General features: G+C 38.6%; 1 protein-coding gene across 1 annotated transcript in view; it reads left to right on the top strand.

Annotated features, from left to right (window-relative positions):
* The window catches only part of LOC131592916 (protein phosphatase 1 regulatory subunit 3A-like), a 34,092-nt gene extending 18,941 nt beyond the window's left edge, over positions 1 to 15,151 (top strand). The window contains exons 2-4 of the mRNA XM_058864837.1: positions 2,453 to 2,511; positions 2,619 to 2,755; positions 4,964 to 15,151. Of these exons, the coding sequence (XP_058720820.1) occupies positions 2,453 to 2,511; positions 2,619 to 2,755; positions 4,964 to 7,450 (2,683 nt within the window). The 3' untranslated portion in view covers positions 7,451 to 15,151. The remainder of the gene's footprint in view (positions 1 to 2,452; positions 2,512 to 2,618; positions 2,756 to 4,963) is intronic.
* The last annotated feature ends 761 nt before the right edge of the window (positions 15,152 to 15,912 follow it).

Here is a 15,912-nt window from a genome sequence, read left to right as displayed (position 1 = left end):
CATCCTTAGCATCCTTATTCAAACACTGTGTGCATATTTCTACACTGAAAATTTCTTAATCGAAACAAAAAATATTCACTGCATAGGAAACACAGGAAATGGGGCAGATTTTAGTTTCTCCTTTCTCCAAGGTATGAAAACAAAGCTAAAGAGTAAGGACCCTGCTTGTACATCCAACTCCATTTGGAGCAGGTAAATCTGCCCTCCAGTTTTTCCCCAGATGTTCTCTATTCTGGCAATCTGGGTATTTTTTGCATGAATGATGTGCAGTGGGGTTTTTTATCACACGAGGGTGTGATAGAAGCTGAAAGTGGCACTGCTACTTGGATGCCACAGTAGGTGCTGTGAACTTTAGCTAGCAGTAGAATATTAGGCTAGATATAGGCATTAACAACTCCCCTTCTTCTGGGAATGCCTCTTGAATGAAAAAACTGTCAAACTCTTGTTCCTTTAAGAATGAGATGAGAGTCCCTTCTAGCAGCAAATGGTTCCATCCCTGTTTTCCAAGAGTTGTGGCATTCATATGGCTGAACACTGTAGGTAGTCAGCTCCTTTCAAAGAAATGTAGACACTTTAGGATGCTCTTTTTTTCACCACTGGGAAGCAGTGGACGGTTTCCTGCTGGGTCCATGTGGTTTTGGGATCATTGTTTTGCGGTGATGACTCTGTTCATGTGTTTTACATGTCTCGGCTCCTAATCTGGGGCATTTGCAGACACCCTAATAACATCTAAATGTTTTGATGCATCTGTATCATGGTTAAACCCCAACTTACACAGTGCCTAGATTTATGGAAGCAGATGAGTGAACAAGATGCAAAAGAGGCGAAGAAAACTGAGAACTAGATGTAACACTAAGACAAGCCTTTGAACTGTAAAAAAAAACCCCAACCAACAAACAAACAAAAAGCAACCACTCTCCTCAAACCCCTATGTATAAATAATAACCGCTAATGATTTACCTTAAAACCACCACAGATCAACTGAAAAAAGTTGAATCTGCCACCTTTTTCAGAATGAAATGCAGATTATAACAACTGCAGGCAGGGGAACATACAACTCAGTGTGAGTGGAGGGATGAAAAATACATGGAGGTTATGCACATACCAGAATTCAAGAGTGACATGACATGACATGACATTCCTACACATTGCAGGAGTATTTACCATTATTGCAATTAATGGTGAAAAAGAACCACTGAGAGAGCATTAAATCTTGTGCTTCAAGGACAGCTTCTAGCAAAAAATGGCCAAAAGGAAATTTAATAAGGCAGTGCAAATTACTCCAAGTATTTTCCTACAACAACTCTACACCTTCCCCTGAAGCATCTGATAGTGGCCAATGTCAGAGATCAGATGCTAGACTGGGAAGAGTTTCTGTCTGCTTTAGTCTGGCAAACCCTATAAAGACTGGTTTTTAAAAAGTTGGTGACAGTACATGTCTACGTTCTTTTAATAGAGTATAAATTTAGCATCCTCCTTCTGAATTAAGCATTTAGGTGGCAGAGTTAATGTTATATCAATTCAAATGAAAGACACAAGGAGAAAATAGAAGGAGAAAAGATTAATATTTGAAAATTAGAAAGTAATTTTCAGTAACAGAGGTGGACGGCTGGTTGAAAATCACATAAATTAAGAACTACAGAAAAAAAAATTGCTCCTCATAGAGGAGTCATTAGGAGTGATATAATAATTTACATTTTACATAAGTGACATTCTTTTAACATTTTTTTTCCTTTTCCACTAAAGGTTAGATCCCTATAAGCAGACAATTCCAACTGCTAGGACTTGGCAGTTCGATTGATATCAATTGATATTGATGAGGACTGCAGGCACTCAGCATCTCTCTCTAGGTGTTTTTTGTGTTGAACCTGGCCTTTGTTTTCACAGACAGCAAAGCAACAGAAAAATTGCACTAGCTGAAGGAAGCAGAATTTGTTCCTGCTAGCCAGGCATAATTTAGCAACAGGATTTATACTGTACACATGCAGGGAGAATCTTTTGATTTATTTCAGATAACAAAGATGCCTTTTTCCAGCCATCTCTGTAAACATACAAATATTTGAAAAACACAAGCAAGAGAGAGCCCTGGCCTCTCAAACACATATATCCTTCCAGACCCTTGCCTGACCCCAAAATTATGCTCTCCTGTCACTGACCCATCTAATCACCTTTGTGCTGCTTTCTCAGAAAAGGCCTGGGAAAAGCCATCAGATTTGCAGTGTAATCTGAAGCTCAACACATTCTCATTTTCTTGGCCAATTCTTTCTTATGACCAAGCCTTAATATCAGGTCACTCCAGAAACGCTAAATTTTATGTAGCTGTTATTTTCAGAATTTCAAACAGCATTTAAAATTCTGTGTAATTAACTAGTAGTCTTTACATTTGAGTCTAAGGGGGATTAGAACAATATTTTTTGCAGAATAACACAAGAAGTTTCTTTTTGTTTAACAGAAAAGAAGAAATATTGGCAACATCTGATGATGGCACATGGAATAACTCAAGGACTTCAGGTACAACACCCGGTTTAATTAGTTCTTCCTTACTGCACATGTTAATTAAAAAGAGTACAACAACCAGCCTCATGGAAATGATTCAACTGGTTTTTTCAACTTTTCAGACACAAACATCCCAGAGATTGTTTATTCACAAGCAGAAGACAAAGACACCAAACTAGCTAATGAAAATATAAAAGAGAAAAATGCAGAATACAACCAGGGTGATCACAAAGATGATGAAGAAGAATTAGAGTTGCTGGTAAGTGTTATACAATTATATCTACAGTATTAAATGATTTGAATCCATTTACGCTTCAAAGCTGGTGAAATGCCCCCTTTTAACAGAGCTGACTGATGTACTAATTTACAAATGTAAAGCCTTGGTCTGTACTTACATTGAATCTCTAACTGATTCAACAAAAGAAGGTGCTTTGATTTTGGTACTGTGCATCAACTTTTTCTGGTCTTAAATTAATGATGTCTCCCTTTTACTTCTTCACCAGAGGCTCTGAAAGACAGTTCTAAGGAATTAGAAGGGTGACATTTAAAAAAATCTCCCCTCTTAGTCTCTAAGATGGGAATATTTTTAAATATATGCTTTCTATTTGAAAAATTTTATATTTGTATTACTGTTTACTTATGAGATGTTTGAAATTGTAACTATATGAGCATAAGTAAGAATATATATATATATTTATATTAGGGGGTTCTTCTATATCAGTATTTTACATTATGTATTTTACAATGAATTTCACACTCAGTGAATATTCAATCTATTTGGATTTGTGTGCATGCGTGTGTGTGAGGTTTGCCTTGCATTTCTCAGTATGAAAGAAAAAATGGCAATAAATGAGACACGTACAGCAATCTATTATTCCCAGTGTCTGTTCTCAGCTCATATCATTTGGGTGCACAGATTCATAATCATAGATTATAACAGCTATCACCTGTGAAAATGTGAATGCTGAATCAGACAAGAGAGGAAGATGGGAACCATTCTTTTTTTCTTGTTGATAGAGAGTAAAAATTCCTCTCACTTGAATATAAATTTTTCTTGTCTTTTACTTTAAAAAGTTGAAAATTGTTGCCTTTTGTGGGACCTTTCACTGCCTGAAAGTCAACCTTTTGGTTCTTTTTTCTTTATGGTGAAATGTGCAAAGGAGGACCTCTAAAATCCCTTGTTGTTCTCAATCCACCCTTTTACAAAAAAAAAGAGGATCAAATATAACCATTTGTTTATCAATTGCCAGACTTGTCCATACAATAAATGAAGGGGGAGCTATAATTTAGATGTTAATTTGCACTGTGCGCTCTTTAATGAATTAAACAATGAAGGCTTATAATACATGGAAATACAACCAAATCTTTGAAACACACAGGCATTGGCTCACAAGACAGCTGTGCAGTTGACAAGTAACATGAGCCTTATGTGAGAAGAAGGGGAAATCGTAAGATTTGCATATAATTATTGAGATCATGCAAATGTCAGTTATGAGGAGGGGAAAAAAACACAGGCATCTCACTGTTAAATCCTGACAGTTGGCATCACCGAAGAACTCAAATACACTTGAGCACTGGTTGGCAGAGGGTCATTAAAACAGAATTTGCAGAGACATTAGCTCCCTCACTTTTCTTTGAGTGACGTTTTACTATTAATAGTTTGCAGAGGCTTTGCAGAAAACATATTAATAAGAGAAACTGTAACGGGGGTATCTACAGCAAGTGCAAATGTATAAAGGGGTGCCCAAGAAGCTAGCCCCTAATTGATCAGCTAGTGCTATCAGTGTGACTCTGCTAAAGTGAGAAGAGAGTGCAATGACAAGCAGGCACAGCTGAATAATACAATATGATATTTGGAAGCTAGGAGGGAGAATGATTAGTTTCTGGCCTTTTACTTTGCTAATCTCATGTCTTACCAGATTGTCTAAAAACAGTCTGGTTTGAAGCCTGTAAAATGGTCCCTGAGAGAAATGAAGCACAGATAATCCTTACAGTATTTGTCAGTGTGAAATGTGTCTTTGTTTTACTGGACAATACTGTACATTACCAGACACTGATGTACTGTATCAATGCCCTCGTTTAAGCACCGTTCCTCCCCCCTCACCCCACGGCTTCCTTTCTCCAAATCTAGAATAAAATGTATAGAGAACAAATTAGCCTGCCTTTAAGGGAATATTCTCTTCAGATTTAATTTGTATAAAATCCACTAGCAGCTTACTGAACTCATGAATAAAGAGAGAGGGTTCTGAGCACTATTTTATTTCCTGCTCCTTTCAGCACCACCATAAAGCTCATTACCTATGTTAAAAAATACATGCAATGCAAATTTTGCAAATGGTTTGAAACATGTTTCCATAAAAGCTTTGTTACTGAAAACAAAACTTTCTATAATGAAATCCTGCCTCCTTCATTTGGCATATTTTTGCAAAGCACTTTTTGATCATTCTTTTCTATTCTATTGTTTCAGTTAAATCAGCACTTCACAGGAGCTAGAGGTACCTCTTCCAGAGATGAAAGGAATTTATACACAACAGAACCAATTAATTTTCTAAGTGAAACTGAAAGATTGGTGAAAAAGCTAACCTGTATAGAAAGAAGCGGTGACTTGCACCCTGTGCCTATCAGATCCTCATCTGAAAACTCTTCACATGCGATAGGAGAAGAACTAAAAGATAAAGCTAAGTATTCTGTGAGAGATTATAATAATCAGCTAACAGGGAAGGAAGTCACTGCTGGCTCAGTAAACAGCTATGGGCGGTCTTTGGAACATACTGGTACCAGTGAAAGCCTTTTATTGGCAAAACATTTTCCTCTGACAAAGCAGAATGAGGCTATCAATTTTATGGATACTGGCTCAAGCCAACAAGGAGAGAGGCACACAGATATTTCAAAAGGTGAAATAGATAGTGCCTCAGGAAATAAGATGATGGAGAGGTTATTCATCAGTGAGGATGCTGCTGGTACCTCAAAAGGGGCCTGTGAAACGAGACCAGAAACCATTTTGCCAGAGCATGATGAATCCGTGCAATTAAATGCATGCATAGCAAGGACGCTGGATGGTAACGCTAATCCAGCTCTGGAGCACCGGGCACCACAAACGTCTCACCAGACTTTGGATTCATTGTTGTCAGATGCTGACAGAAATGAAGGAAAAATCAAGAAGATTGAAAGCAAAGTTCAGGTACATTTAAGAGGAGATTTATATGTCAGCACTTTTGAATGTGCTGGTGTCTCAACAGATTCCTCACAAAAAAAAGGAGTTGGTGAAATGTCAGAAAAGAACACTGATTTAGGGAAGCAGAAGAAAGTCGTTGAAGTGGCAGACTTGGCATCAATTGGTGAGGAGGAAGCATACAAGCCTTTCAGGTCACACGGGAAACACAATGCCAAAGCCCTGAACTCAGCACCTCTGCCAGCTGAGAACAACAAGCAGGCACCCAGGGCCACCAGCGTGGATGAAAGGCGACCTGAGAACACTCAGGAGCTCAGAGGATTCAGGAGGTTAAAAGACCGAGAGAAGTTAGATGACTCAAATAAAGGGAGACCAACTGGAAAGGAAAGTGAAGCAAACTTTGCAGAGCAGAGGTGGCAAGAAACGGGGAATGAGGCTCTGTGGAGTGTGAGGGGGAGCATGGAACCACAGACCGTGACTTCCACAAAGGAATTGTTTGCCTGCCAGGAGGCAGAGAGTTGTGAAAAGTCTTCTCTCTCTGAGCAGGTTATTACAGAGAAAACAGAGGCAGGTACAGCTTATATAATTAAAACAACATCAGAAAGTGCTCCAGAAAAAATGCCTGGCAGTGAAAAAGCAGTAATTGTTAAGCTACCTCGAGAGACTGCACTAAGTGACAGGCCCACAGAGGAAAAGGAAACAGCGTTTGATACACGTGAAGGGAGAAATGATGGTTCACATTATGCTCTTTGTCAACTCAACACAGTGGGTGTATTATATGACACTGAATTTGAAAAGGAATCAGTTTTAGGTATTTATAATGCATGCGTACATGAAACACTGCAAGGAGAAATGAAGCCTGTATGCAATAGCAGGGAAAAATGTGCCAGAGCACAACCAGATAATATTCTACCTGTAGGAGAAGCAGTAAAGGCTTCTGCTACAGGAGAGAAAGATTTGCAGGAGGGTTTATGTTCAGAAGTACCTGAAAGCCCCCTGAGTACTCAGAAGCATCTATACCTTGAGAAAGCAGAAGAGCTCTACAGGGAGGAACGCCATGGTGATACACTTTCCTGTTTATGTTCTAAAGCTGAAACAAAAATGCCACCTTCTGGTACAAATACTGTGCCTACTTACAGTTATAAAAGCTCTTCAGTGACATCTTCAGAAGGGCCCACTGTGGAAAGAGGCAGGGAGCACCTGCATAGATACTTTGAATCCAAAGCCATTGAGAAGGTAGTTGCTGAGTCAGGGTACAATTTAAATCTAACAGAGGAAATTACATGTATTAAAACAAGCTGCTCTCCTGAAGTTGAGAAAGAAGTACCTTCCACTTCAGACACAGCAATTTTTGGAGAAGGAAGAGGAAGGAATACAGGTCAATTTTTCCATCAAGCAGAGCTCCAGCAAGAGAAGTCATGGAAGCCAGAGGCTTTCATTAGTAAGTCTACCAACGAAAATAGAAGAACAGACTCTCAAGCTGACCATTTAATAACCGAAGAGAAAACACTAAACTGGCTTAATGACTCACAGAAAGAAAGCCAATACACTTCTGATTCTGCAGATATTTCTAACCAGAAGAGTGAAGTGCTTAAGTTACCTAGTGAGTCTCCAGGTCTAAAACATATTGCTTTCAAAATATTTTATTTCTTCTTGTTTCTTCTATTTGCTGCAACACTCTACCACTATGATTTGATGGTCTGCCTTGCACTCTACCTGTTCTCCTTGTATTGGCTATACCACGAAGGAAGACGAAACAAGGAGTCTGTCAAGAAGGAATAACAGACTGTCAGCTGTGCTCAGGATCCATGGTCAATAACCTCCAATTCCACCACAGCATTTTCATTGTTAAAGAGTTTATTCTTTGCTAGAACCAAAGCAAGATTTCCACAGCAGCATCTTTTACTAAGAGATCACATATAAAGTTGAGCCTTCATGTAAGTAATTAAACTATGCAGGACCATTTTGTTTGGATCATTAAATACCTATATGAAGATGAGTTCTGAAGCACATCAAGTTAAAATGAAGTACAGCTGTTGCTTCTTAGCAGGATATGAAGAAGCAACGTTTCATGTCTCCATAGTACTTAAGCCCACCACTTACTTGCTTTAATTTCTTTTGCATCAAAGCTTCATATTTTTTTGGGAAGTTTTTTCCTAAGATTCTGTGTGGTACGTAACAACACAAGGAACAATATCAAACCTAAGTCAGTATTTTGGTGCTGACATTGCAGTTGATAATCTGCTAGTGTAATTAGCCAATGCTCTAAGCAATGCATCTGTTGACAGTTTAATGCATTTTTCCAAATTTTTATTTCATTATTTTGACTTAGAGCTTCAGCAGTACCCCTGTTTGAAAAGTGTAAGGCTTTGACTTCAATAACGTCATGTAACTTCCAGGATATAACTGTGTAGCAGAATAGATGTGCTGTTTCCACCCTGTAAAGATTGAAGGTCACAGCCACAGGCCTCTTACTGATCACTCACATGCACGAAAATTTTTTGGGTTTTGCAAATGAGGACTGAGTAACATGACTGAGAATTTCACTGAACGGTTATTCTGGGCAAAGCCTTTAAGTGACATTTTTCGTCAGAATTGCTTGAGCGTATCTACAAAGCATTAAATAAATGTTACAAAGGAATGCTATAACTGTGTGGAGCATGTCTGAATTAGATTTACTGCTTTTTTCCCTATGGCTTGCAACCTAGAGCTAAAAAAACACCAAGAGAGAGCACTGAGCATGACCCTGCGGTCCAGGGAGGCTATTTTGTCTGGTTTGGGTAAGGCAGAAAAGACTGCAGGGCAGTCAGAATCTGCCCTAAGGAGAGCCCAAATTGACCCTGTGCAGCAGTTCTGTGGGGTAAACACATAGGCAGCTTTGCTGCATGGTGTCCCACACTGCAGGTGTCCCACACAAGATCAAGCCCAATTTTGTCCAGAAGGAAAAGAATGGACAGGTTATGATGCTCTTCAGCCATTTCCCAGAGGATATTCAGAGATGCTATCACAGGTAGGATATTAAAAGAAGCACCAAGACTGCATAATGTCTCTGAAGCCATAGAAATTGAGAAGGTAAAAAAGTTGTTTTAAAGCTGTTTGTTTCACTTTCCTTACTACCACTGTGAAATACCCTAACTGAAAGTCTTGGTTGCATATCTGACTGGTTATGTAATAGCAGAATTATTTAGTTGTTAGCTTAGCTCTGGAATAAATGTTTTAAAGTCTATGTAAAACTTATTCACATATTTCAGGATGATAGAAAACTCTTTTATAGGAGGCACCTTGGCATTCCTGTTCTGCAGGAATGTAAAACTTTGGAACATTTTCATTTAGCAGTGCATTCAGTGGGGTGAGCAAGTATGTGTGTGATCTATTGCTAATAGGTGTTTTGATGGCTGGATACCTTGAAGACTTCTGAGAGCAATCCATGAATGAGTTATAGTGATGGGCTAGAGGCATTAAGGAGCTACCCCAAGGGTTGTGTCCAGATGTTCAAAGGTATATATGAGGAAAATATTCATTGAGATAAAGAAATTAATTCAATAGGCATTAGGAGATGAATCCAATAAAAAGCTTAGGCTTAGACTTAAAGCAGGATTGAAGTTAAATCAGTGTAAGTCCAAAGTAATGATTGCAGACCTTCCTTTATTTGGAGACAACAAATGCTGAAAGAACCTATTCTTTTCATGATGTTTATACATCTCCAAAAAGCACAACATTGCCTTACTTCTGGTGGTTTACCTCCTGCAGTGTGACAAGTCCCTGGTCTAAGTGGATCAGATTTTCAGCTTCACTGGGATAGAGACATCAGGTATTGCTTTACTTCATAGTATGGTGAAAACTCTGAAATAACACCTACTATATTCTGACAGAATCAAGGTCCTTAGACAGAGGGATAAAAAGTGAAGAAAGCATCCTGTACCTGTCCTGCTGAAAGTCTCACAATGCCAGATTCCTCAAGTGAGAGAAATCAAAGACATTGGACACATTTCAATCTTACAATTAAAACAACCATGGCAGAAAGTAAAATCTTTAGATTCAGTCAGCAGTTAAAAGCCCCAACAATCTAATTTACCGCATGGCTTTTTAAAGCAAAATTCATAAACTTCAGAGCAAGGACCAAAGTCCAGGTTCCTGACTGGTTAGGTAAGATCTCAAACTAAGTCACAGGATTCAAACCCATGTTTGAATATCTTCAGCTTTACCAAACCCGGGCCTTTCATCCAGCAGAATGTACTGTTGGAGTAGTATTATTATGAGGAGTAGTATTATTATGAGGAGAACTGTGCTCACCGGGGTTTGGCAGTACCGCTGTGCATAGATGGTTTCCGACTTTCTCAGCTGAATAAAACTGAAAATGGTTCTCTGCACAGAACAATAGATATTTTTTTTTACCATTTGAGGCTAGAGACTCATTTGATGCTCCCATCACAGAGGAGTTTCTTTTCCCAGAACTTGTCCATTTTTAAGAGAGGTCTTAATCTGACACAGTCTAAATCACTAAGCACCTGAGACAGCTAAAGAACTTTAAATGTCTTGGACACATGCCTTGTTTTAAGCAGAGCTGTCACCATGGAAGTAGAAAAGCCTGGTTGTGTTTTTCTATTGAATCTTGGGGTTTCTATGCAGTGTGCATTTTAAGGATCCTTTTGCTCCTTCTCACAGAAGCATAGACATCCTTGGACCCATAGTAGAGCCATACATTTGTGTGGTAGTTGTCTGTATGTAATCTGCAAGGTGAAAATTTTGTTTCCTATGCATTTCAGCCCATAATATTTGGTTCATTGTCAAAGGCTCAGCTCAGCTGATTAAAGAGCAAGAAAAGGGTTAGAGATGATTGATGGACCCAGGACCATGGGTGGAGGAAAGTCAGTGAATTGAATCAGTCTCCGGACAACAGAAAAATGTTACATAGAGCTCAGTAGAGTCAATATGACCTGCAAAAAAATTGCAAGGGATAGATAGAGATGATCTATTAATACAGACGTTCATGAAAAACTAGTGGGCTTTTAATATGTGTCATATTTTAAACAATTCCTAAATATCAGCTAACATTTAGCTAAATTACTTCAATCTCTACAGAAAGTGTGCTTTAAACAGCTGTATTCCTGTAATCAACAGGTTAAACATCTGGGTTTGCCATTTTAACACGTACAGTCATTCAGAGTTGGAATTTAGGGTAAATATTTGAGTGTTAGGATAAGCATATTTCATCTACACACAAGTGGAATACTGTTAGCATTTCTCAGATTTGGATTGGGATTTTATGTTCTATATTTAAAATATTTAATCAGCATATCGTACCTTATGATTGCAAAACAGGACTCAAGACTGATCTGTGAGCACAGGTGCCCGAACTTTAAAATATGTATGTGCTTAAAACAACAAAGCAAGTAATTTTATCTTCTTTTATTTATCATTTGATAAGCGATCTTTTAAAAATCTTCTTACTTTTGTTTCTAGTATAGAAGAAACACCTTTATAACATTGGCAAAGTATTGGGTTTTGCTTACTTTAGGGAATAAATGGTGTGTTGTGCTCTTGCAATGATTCATATTTATCTTGCCTACAAGGCAGCAGTAACATATTTCTAGTTAATACTTTAATTTCTAGTAGATTCTAGTTATTTCTTACAGAAAGAAGGTGCAATCCTAGATGGTAGGGTAATCCTGTGGTCACAAAGGATTTGACTCTGGTACAATATAGTGATCAAAAATAATATAATTTAAAAAGGCTTCCTTGCATTATTGCAAGGTATATGAGGTGTATCTACATTCCATACCATGGCAGGCATGTCCCATGGCTATTATCCAAACTGCACATGTAACAAATAAATTAATTTTCATATTGTGGCATGTCTAATCTGTTGAATTGGCTTAAATATAAATTCAGGGCAGAAGAGAAGAATTTCTGCAATCAGATATCTTGCTAGGAGGTAGTCAGAACAAGCTGCATCATTAATGACTTGTTGTTGCTAATTGCTTGCTAGTTCTTATCCATCAGTGACTTTTGGCTCAACAGAGGATAGGCTCTGAAACAATCTACAGCCTTTAAAGTCCTAGTTAATATTGGAAATTAAAAAATAAAGAGGACAGAGTATGAACTAGATCCCTAAAGGAAGGTTAATATGATGATGTTCTGAGTCACTATACTAGATTTTATATGCCAAATAATATATACACCCCTGAATAAAACACCTGAACTCTCTAGTCATTGAACATATGAATGAGAATCAAAAGAGACAATGTGTTAAATATGGAACTGTCAAATTTTTCTAATAAAAACCCCTGATGGCAGAGTTAGGTCGTACACCCTTGCCCTACCAGGGGGATTTAGTTACTGCTGGGCAGGGACATGCTTTTTTCAGGTCAGGTTCCATATTCTGCAGCCCTCTTGTGCACTGAGGTACCTAAACAGCTGCCTTCAGGAACAGGATACTTTGCAGAAAACAAACCTAGAGTTTTGGGACAAGAGAAAGAGAAAGTTTAATCCCTTAAGCCATAGATTGGAGGGATATTTTGATATAAACTTTGTTCCAAGAATAACTCATGCATCTTATGTGAAATTCTATTTAGATAAAATACAAAAACAAGACCTTTACATCTCTTCAGTGAGGTCTACTTCTTCCTTAGACTATAAATTAACTTTTCCAGGCCTACATCAGTGCCTCATCAATCAGGAGTGGAGAATTGGTCTAGTCATGACCTGTGAATTTCTCTCTTAGACCTATAAAGGTGCTTAAATCCCAGCACAGTTCCACTTCAGGAAAACATGTCCTTTTGTGACTCCCAGCTGTGCTTGCTAAGACTTGCAGCTCTTCTGAGAGCATTGTCTGCAAAGGAGACCTAGAGCTATATGGATAATGACAGGACTCAAAACGTCTTTCTGATCTAGGAGGTCTTGATGCTGCTGAGGATTCAGAATTCAGGTAGGTGTCAAGGGAGATTTTTTGACCAAAACTAAATGTGCCTGAGTGAGGACAGTATTTGTCAAAAACATAAGGAGATTGAAGGGAACAGATAATTTGTGAGTTCAGAGTAGGTATGAACCAGGTGAGCTGAGCTATTTTACAAGTGTGATATGTGTGATTTGGTGGTACATGAGATATGTGTGTTCATGTGTATATGGGTGGCCCTAGGAAAAGGGAATGGGAAGGTGAGAACTAGATTCCATAGAGGAATGGAAAAGAAATAGTAAACAGAATGTCTAATTGGAAAGTTTTCTCTAGAGACATGAAAGTTTACTAAGTTCTGAGCAGGTTGGACAGACAACACAAATATGGTATTAGCTATATAAAGTATAAAAATTAAAATACATGCTAACTTCTTTTTGTAACTTATCAACTGCCACTTAATGGAATTATAGTGGAGCATATCTTGCCCTTGACCTTAATATTCAGTGATTCAAGATTAGAGCATCGCTCTGAGGACTAGAAACACAGCCTCCTTCTCAGGATGTTCTAACCCTCCAGGGGGACAGCCTCAGGCTGGAGCCACAAACCTACCTCATGTCTGTTTATGCAGGTCAGTCCCCAATGACATGAAGCTATGTGTGTCAGGAGAAAACAAGAGTATGTGTCAGACAGTGCTTATTAGTGCAGAAATATAAAACTACCTGAAAATAGTGAAGCTCCCACAATCCCTGTGTTGTCTGGTAGTTCAGAGCCATGTAGGAGCTTCTCTGATTTTCTAGTAGCAAACATGGCTGCAGGACATTTAGATTCCTAAGGACTACAGGGCAGGAGCATGTCTTGAATATATGTGATCACAGGGAGATCATAGGGCACACAGGCTCATTTAAGCCACTATACAAGCTTATCAGATGGAAATTTCTGATCCCCTCTACCAGTGATCTTTCTGGGGCTGCTAGCTGCTTGTGCTCCTGGCACTACCTTCTCCAGTGAAGGACAGAAGGCAGCTCCATACTGCAGATTTTCCGGTGTCTCTGAAGGGGAAATGAGAACTTCTGAGGAAAAGACAAAAGTTACCCTATTAAGTAAGTCTCCTTTATTAGGGAGGAATCCTTTCTGCTTCTAGGGCAACCATGGACAATTAGGAGTGGCCTGAACTCTTTAAAAACAAAAAACAATGATTGGCTTGGGGGAAAGTTCCGATTAAGCTCCTCAGAAACTCCTTATTTATTCACACAAGCTATGTACCTGTCTGTCCCTCTGTGCCATGAATGAACCAAGATCCCTGACTGATAAAGGACAAGAGCAGGAGGCCTCTTGTGTAGGTTTCATACCTCCTTGAATGGTCTTGGCTGTTGAATGGTCTTAGGGCAGTTAGGCACACTAAGCAAGGCATATGGGAAATGTCTCAGCAGTTACAAGTCTTGGCCTGTACCCATCTTAATTTCATGTTTTGGGAGACAGAAGTAAGGCTTTTGTAAGAGCTTTATAAGATTAGGTGTGAAAGGGAAATACTGCTTGATAAATTACTGGTTTATCAAGCAGTTTTATAAAAATTTGTGACATAATTTTAGTGTCTAATCCCTCTATATAATGCAGCATTTTGGTAGAATTATGGCAGAATTACTAATAAAGCTTATAGATTAGAAGAAAGAATGGAAGATAAAAATAGCAGGAAAAGAGAGGGAGAAAGCAAGGAAGCAAGCAAGCATGTGCCTGCACTGTTCCGTAGTAGACAAGAGATTTATAAATGGGAAAATCATCTTTTTCTGAGTTCAGGTTGAATTTGTGATTAACCACTGTTCTTTAAGCCATGCTGCACTCCAGACAAGAGCACAAACACAGACGAGTCTTTTTATTTTCCCACCTTGTATTTTAGTAACAAAAAAAAAAAACAAAAAAACCATCAGTATTAGAAAGCCAGTTAATAAAGGCTTTGTTTCTGGGGGCAGAGGCAATGCCTCTGTTAACCTTGCAGGTGAGGTGGGCAGGCTGCTGTAAATGCAGTGTTCGGATGGTGTGGCCAGGATGTGCTCACAGCCTGCTTTGCTGGGACTGTGCGTTTCACATACACCCACTCATGTGGCCATTAGCAACCACTTGAGCTACCTGTGTCCTTGCCTGCAATCTTATGCTTAGTGTGCATGGTAAACTGCATGTACAGCAATTCACTGTGCTATTCATTACATGATATATAATTTGGTATAAAGAAATGTTTAAATAAATTGTTATTATTTTGAAATTATCAAACATTGGAAGACATACAGTGTAAGAAACTCAACACTATCAACTGCAGCTGTGACCTTTTAGACTAACTGGTCTGAACAGACTTACACCTGCAGCTGTATATCATCCTTTAACATAAACATATCAAGTGAGAAGCAAACATGGTGTTTTTTATAAAGTGTGTTGTCTGATACAGCATAAAGTAATAGCATGACTTGCTATGTACTTTCCTTTTAATTCTGAAAAAGTCAAGAATTTATACATTCAATAAAAATTGATTTTAATTTAGATTAATGACAACTGCAATCTCATTAATTGTATTTTTAATAAACCAATGCTGAACTGTGTTCAACTGCGTGGATACAAAGTGACATTTTCTGCTATGCACTAGATATCACAGTTTTCATGTTTGTTTGTTCCATGAGATATTCACATTGTTGTGGGCAGGTTTTCTTCGCAGTCCACAGGGCTTGAAGCAATGGACAGCTCAGGTGACCATCAGCTGGGACTGCAACCCAGAGCTCTCAGTGCATGAGAAGAGACAGTATTTTGAAAGAAAGTTTAATGGTAATCTAAATTAAATTAGTAACAAAAACTTGCATCTAGATTTCAATACCTATCATGTCTCTTTCTTGACCTTATTTGTCTCTTGTCTAGCATCACAGCTATAATTAAGACAACTTCCTTTTCAGATGCCCAGTTGGTGAAAGATGGCTGGGGATACAATTAGAAGAAACCAAGTTTTATTCATATCCTAATGTAAATTATTATGGTATAGAAATTATAAAATACAGTTGCTGGTCCCTGGATGGAATGAAGTTGGCATATTCAAATCCTACTCCCTAATGATTCCCCACACCACAATCTGCAACCACAGCATCTGCTAAGGGGGATGGAATGGAATGGAATGGAGGGTGGTGCAGAATGGAGAAAGCCATTGACCAGACTCTGTTGGAATCCTCTCAGGGAGGTATTTTGCAGCTGAGAAGCTGCATAACACCTGCCAACCAGGGGAGATAGGAGATGTCTTGCTGTTGAGCCAACAGCTGTGGCAAAATTACTCTCCTTAGATTATACCCTAATTGTAATCTTAACACACACCTTTATC

This window comes from Poecile atricapillus, chromosome Z, assembly GCF_030490865.1.
Source record: "Poecile atricapillus isolate bPoeAtr1 chromosome Z, bPoeAtr1.hap1, whole genome shotgun sequence".
In the NCBI taxonomy this organism is placed as follows: Eukaryota; Metazoa; Chordata; class Aves; order Passeriformes; family Paridae; genus Poecile; species Poecile atricapillus.
The sequence above is the reverse complement of the archived record's forward strand: the minus strand, read 5'-3'. Positions and strand labels throughout refer to the sequence as shown.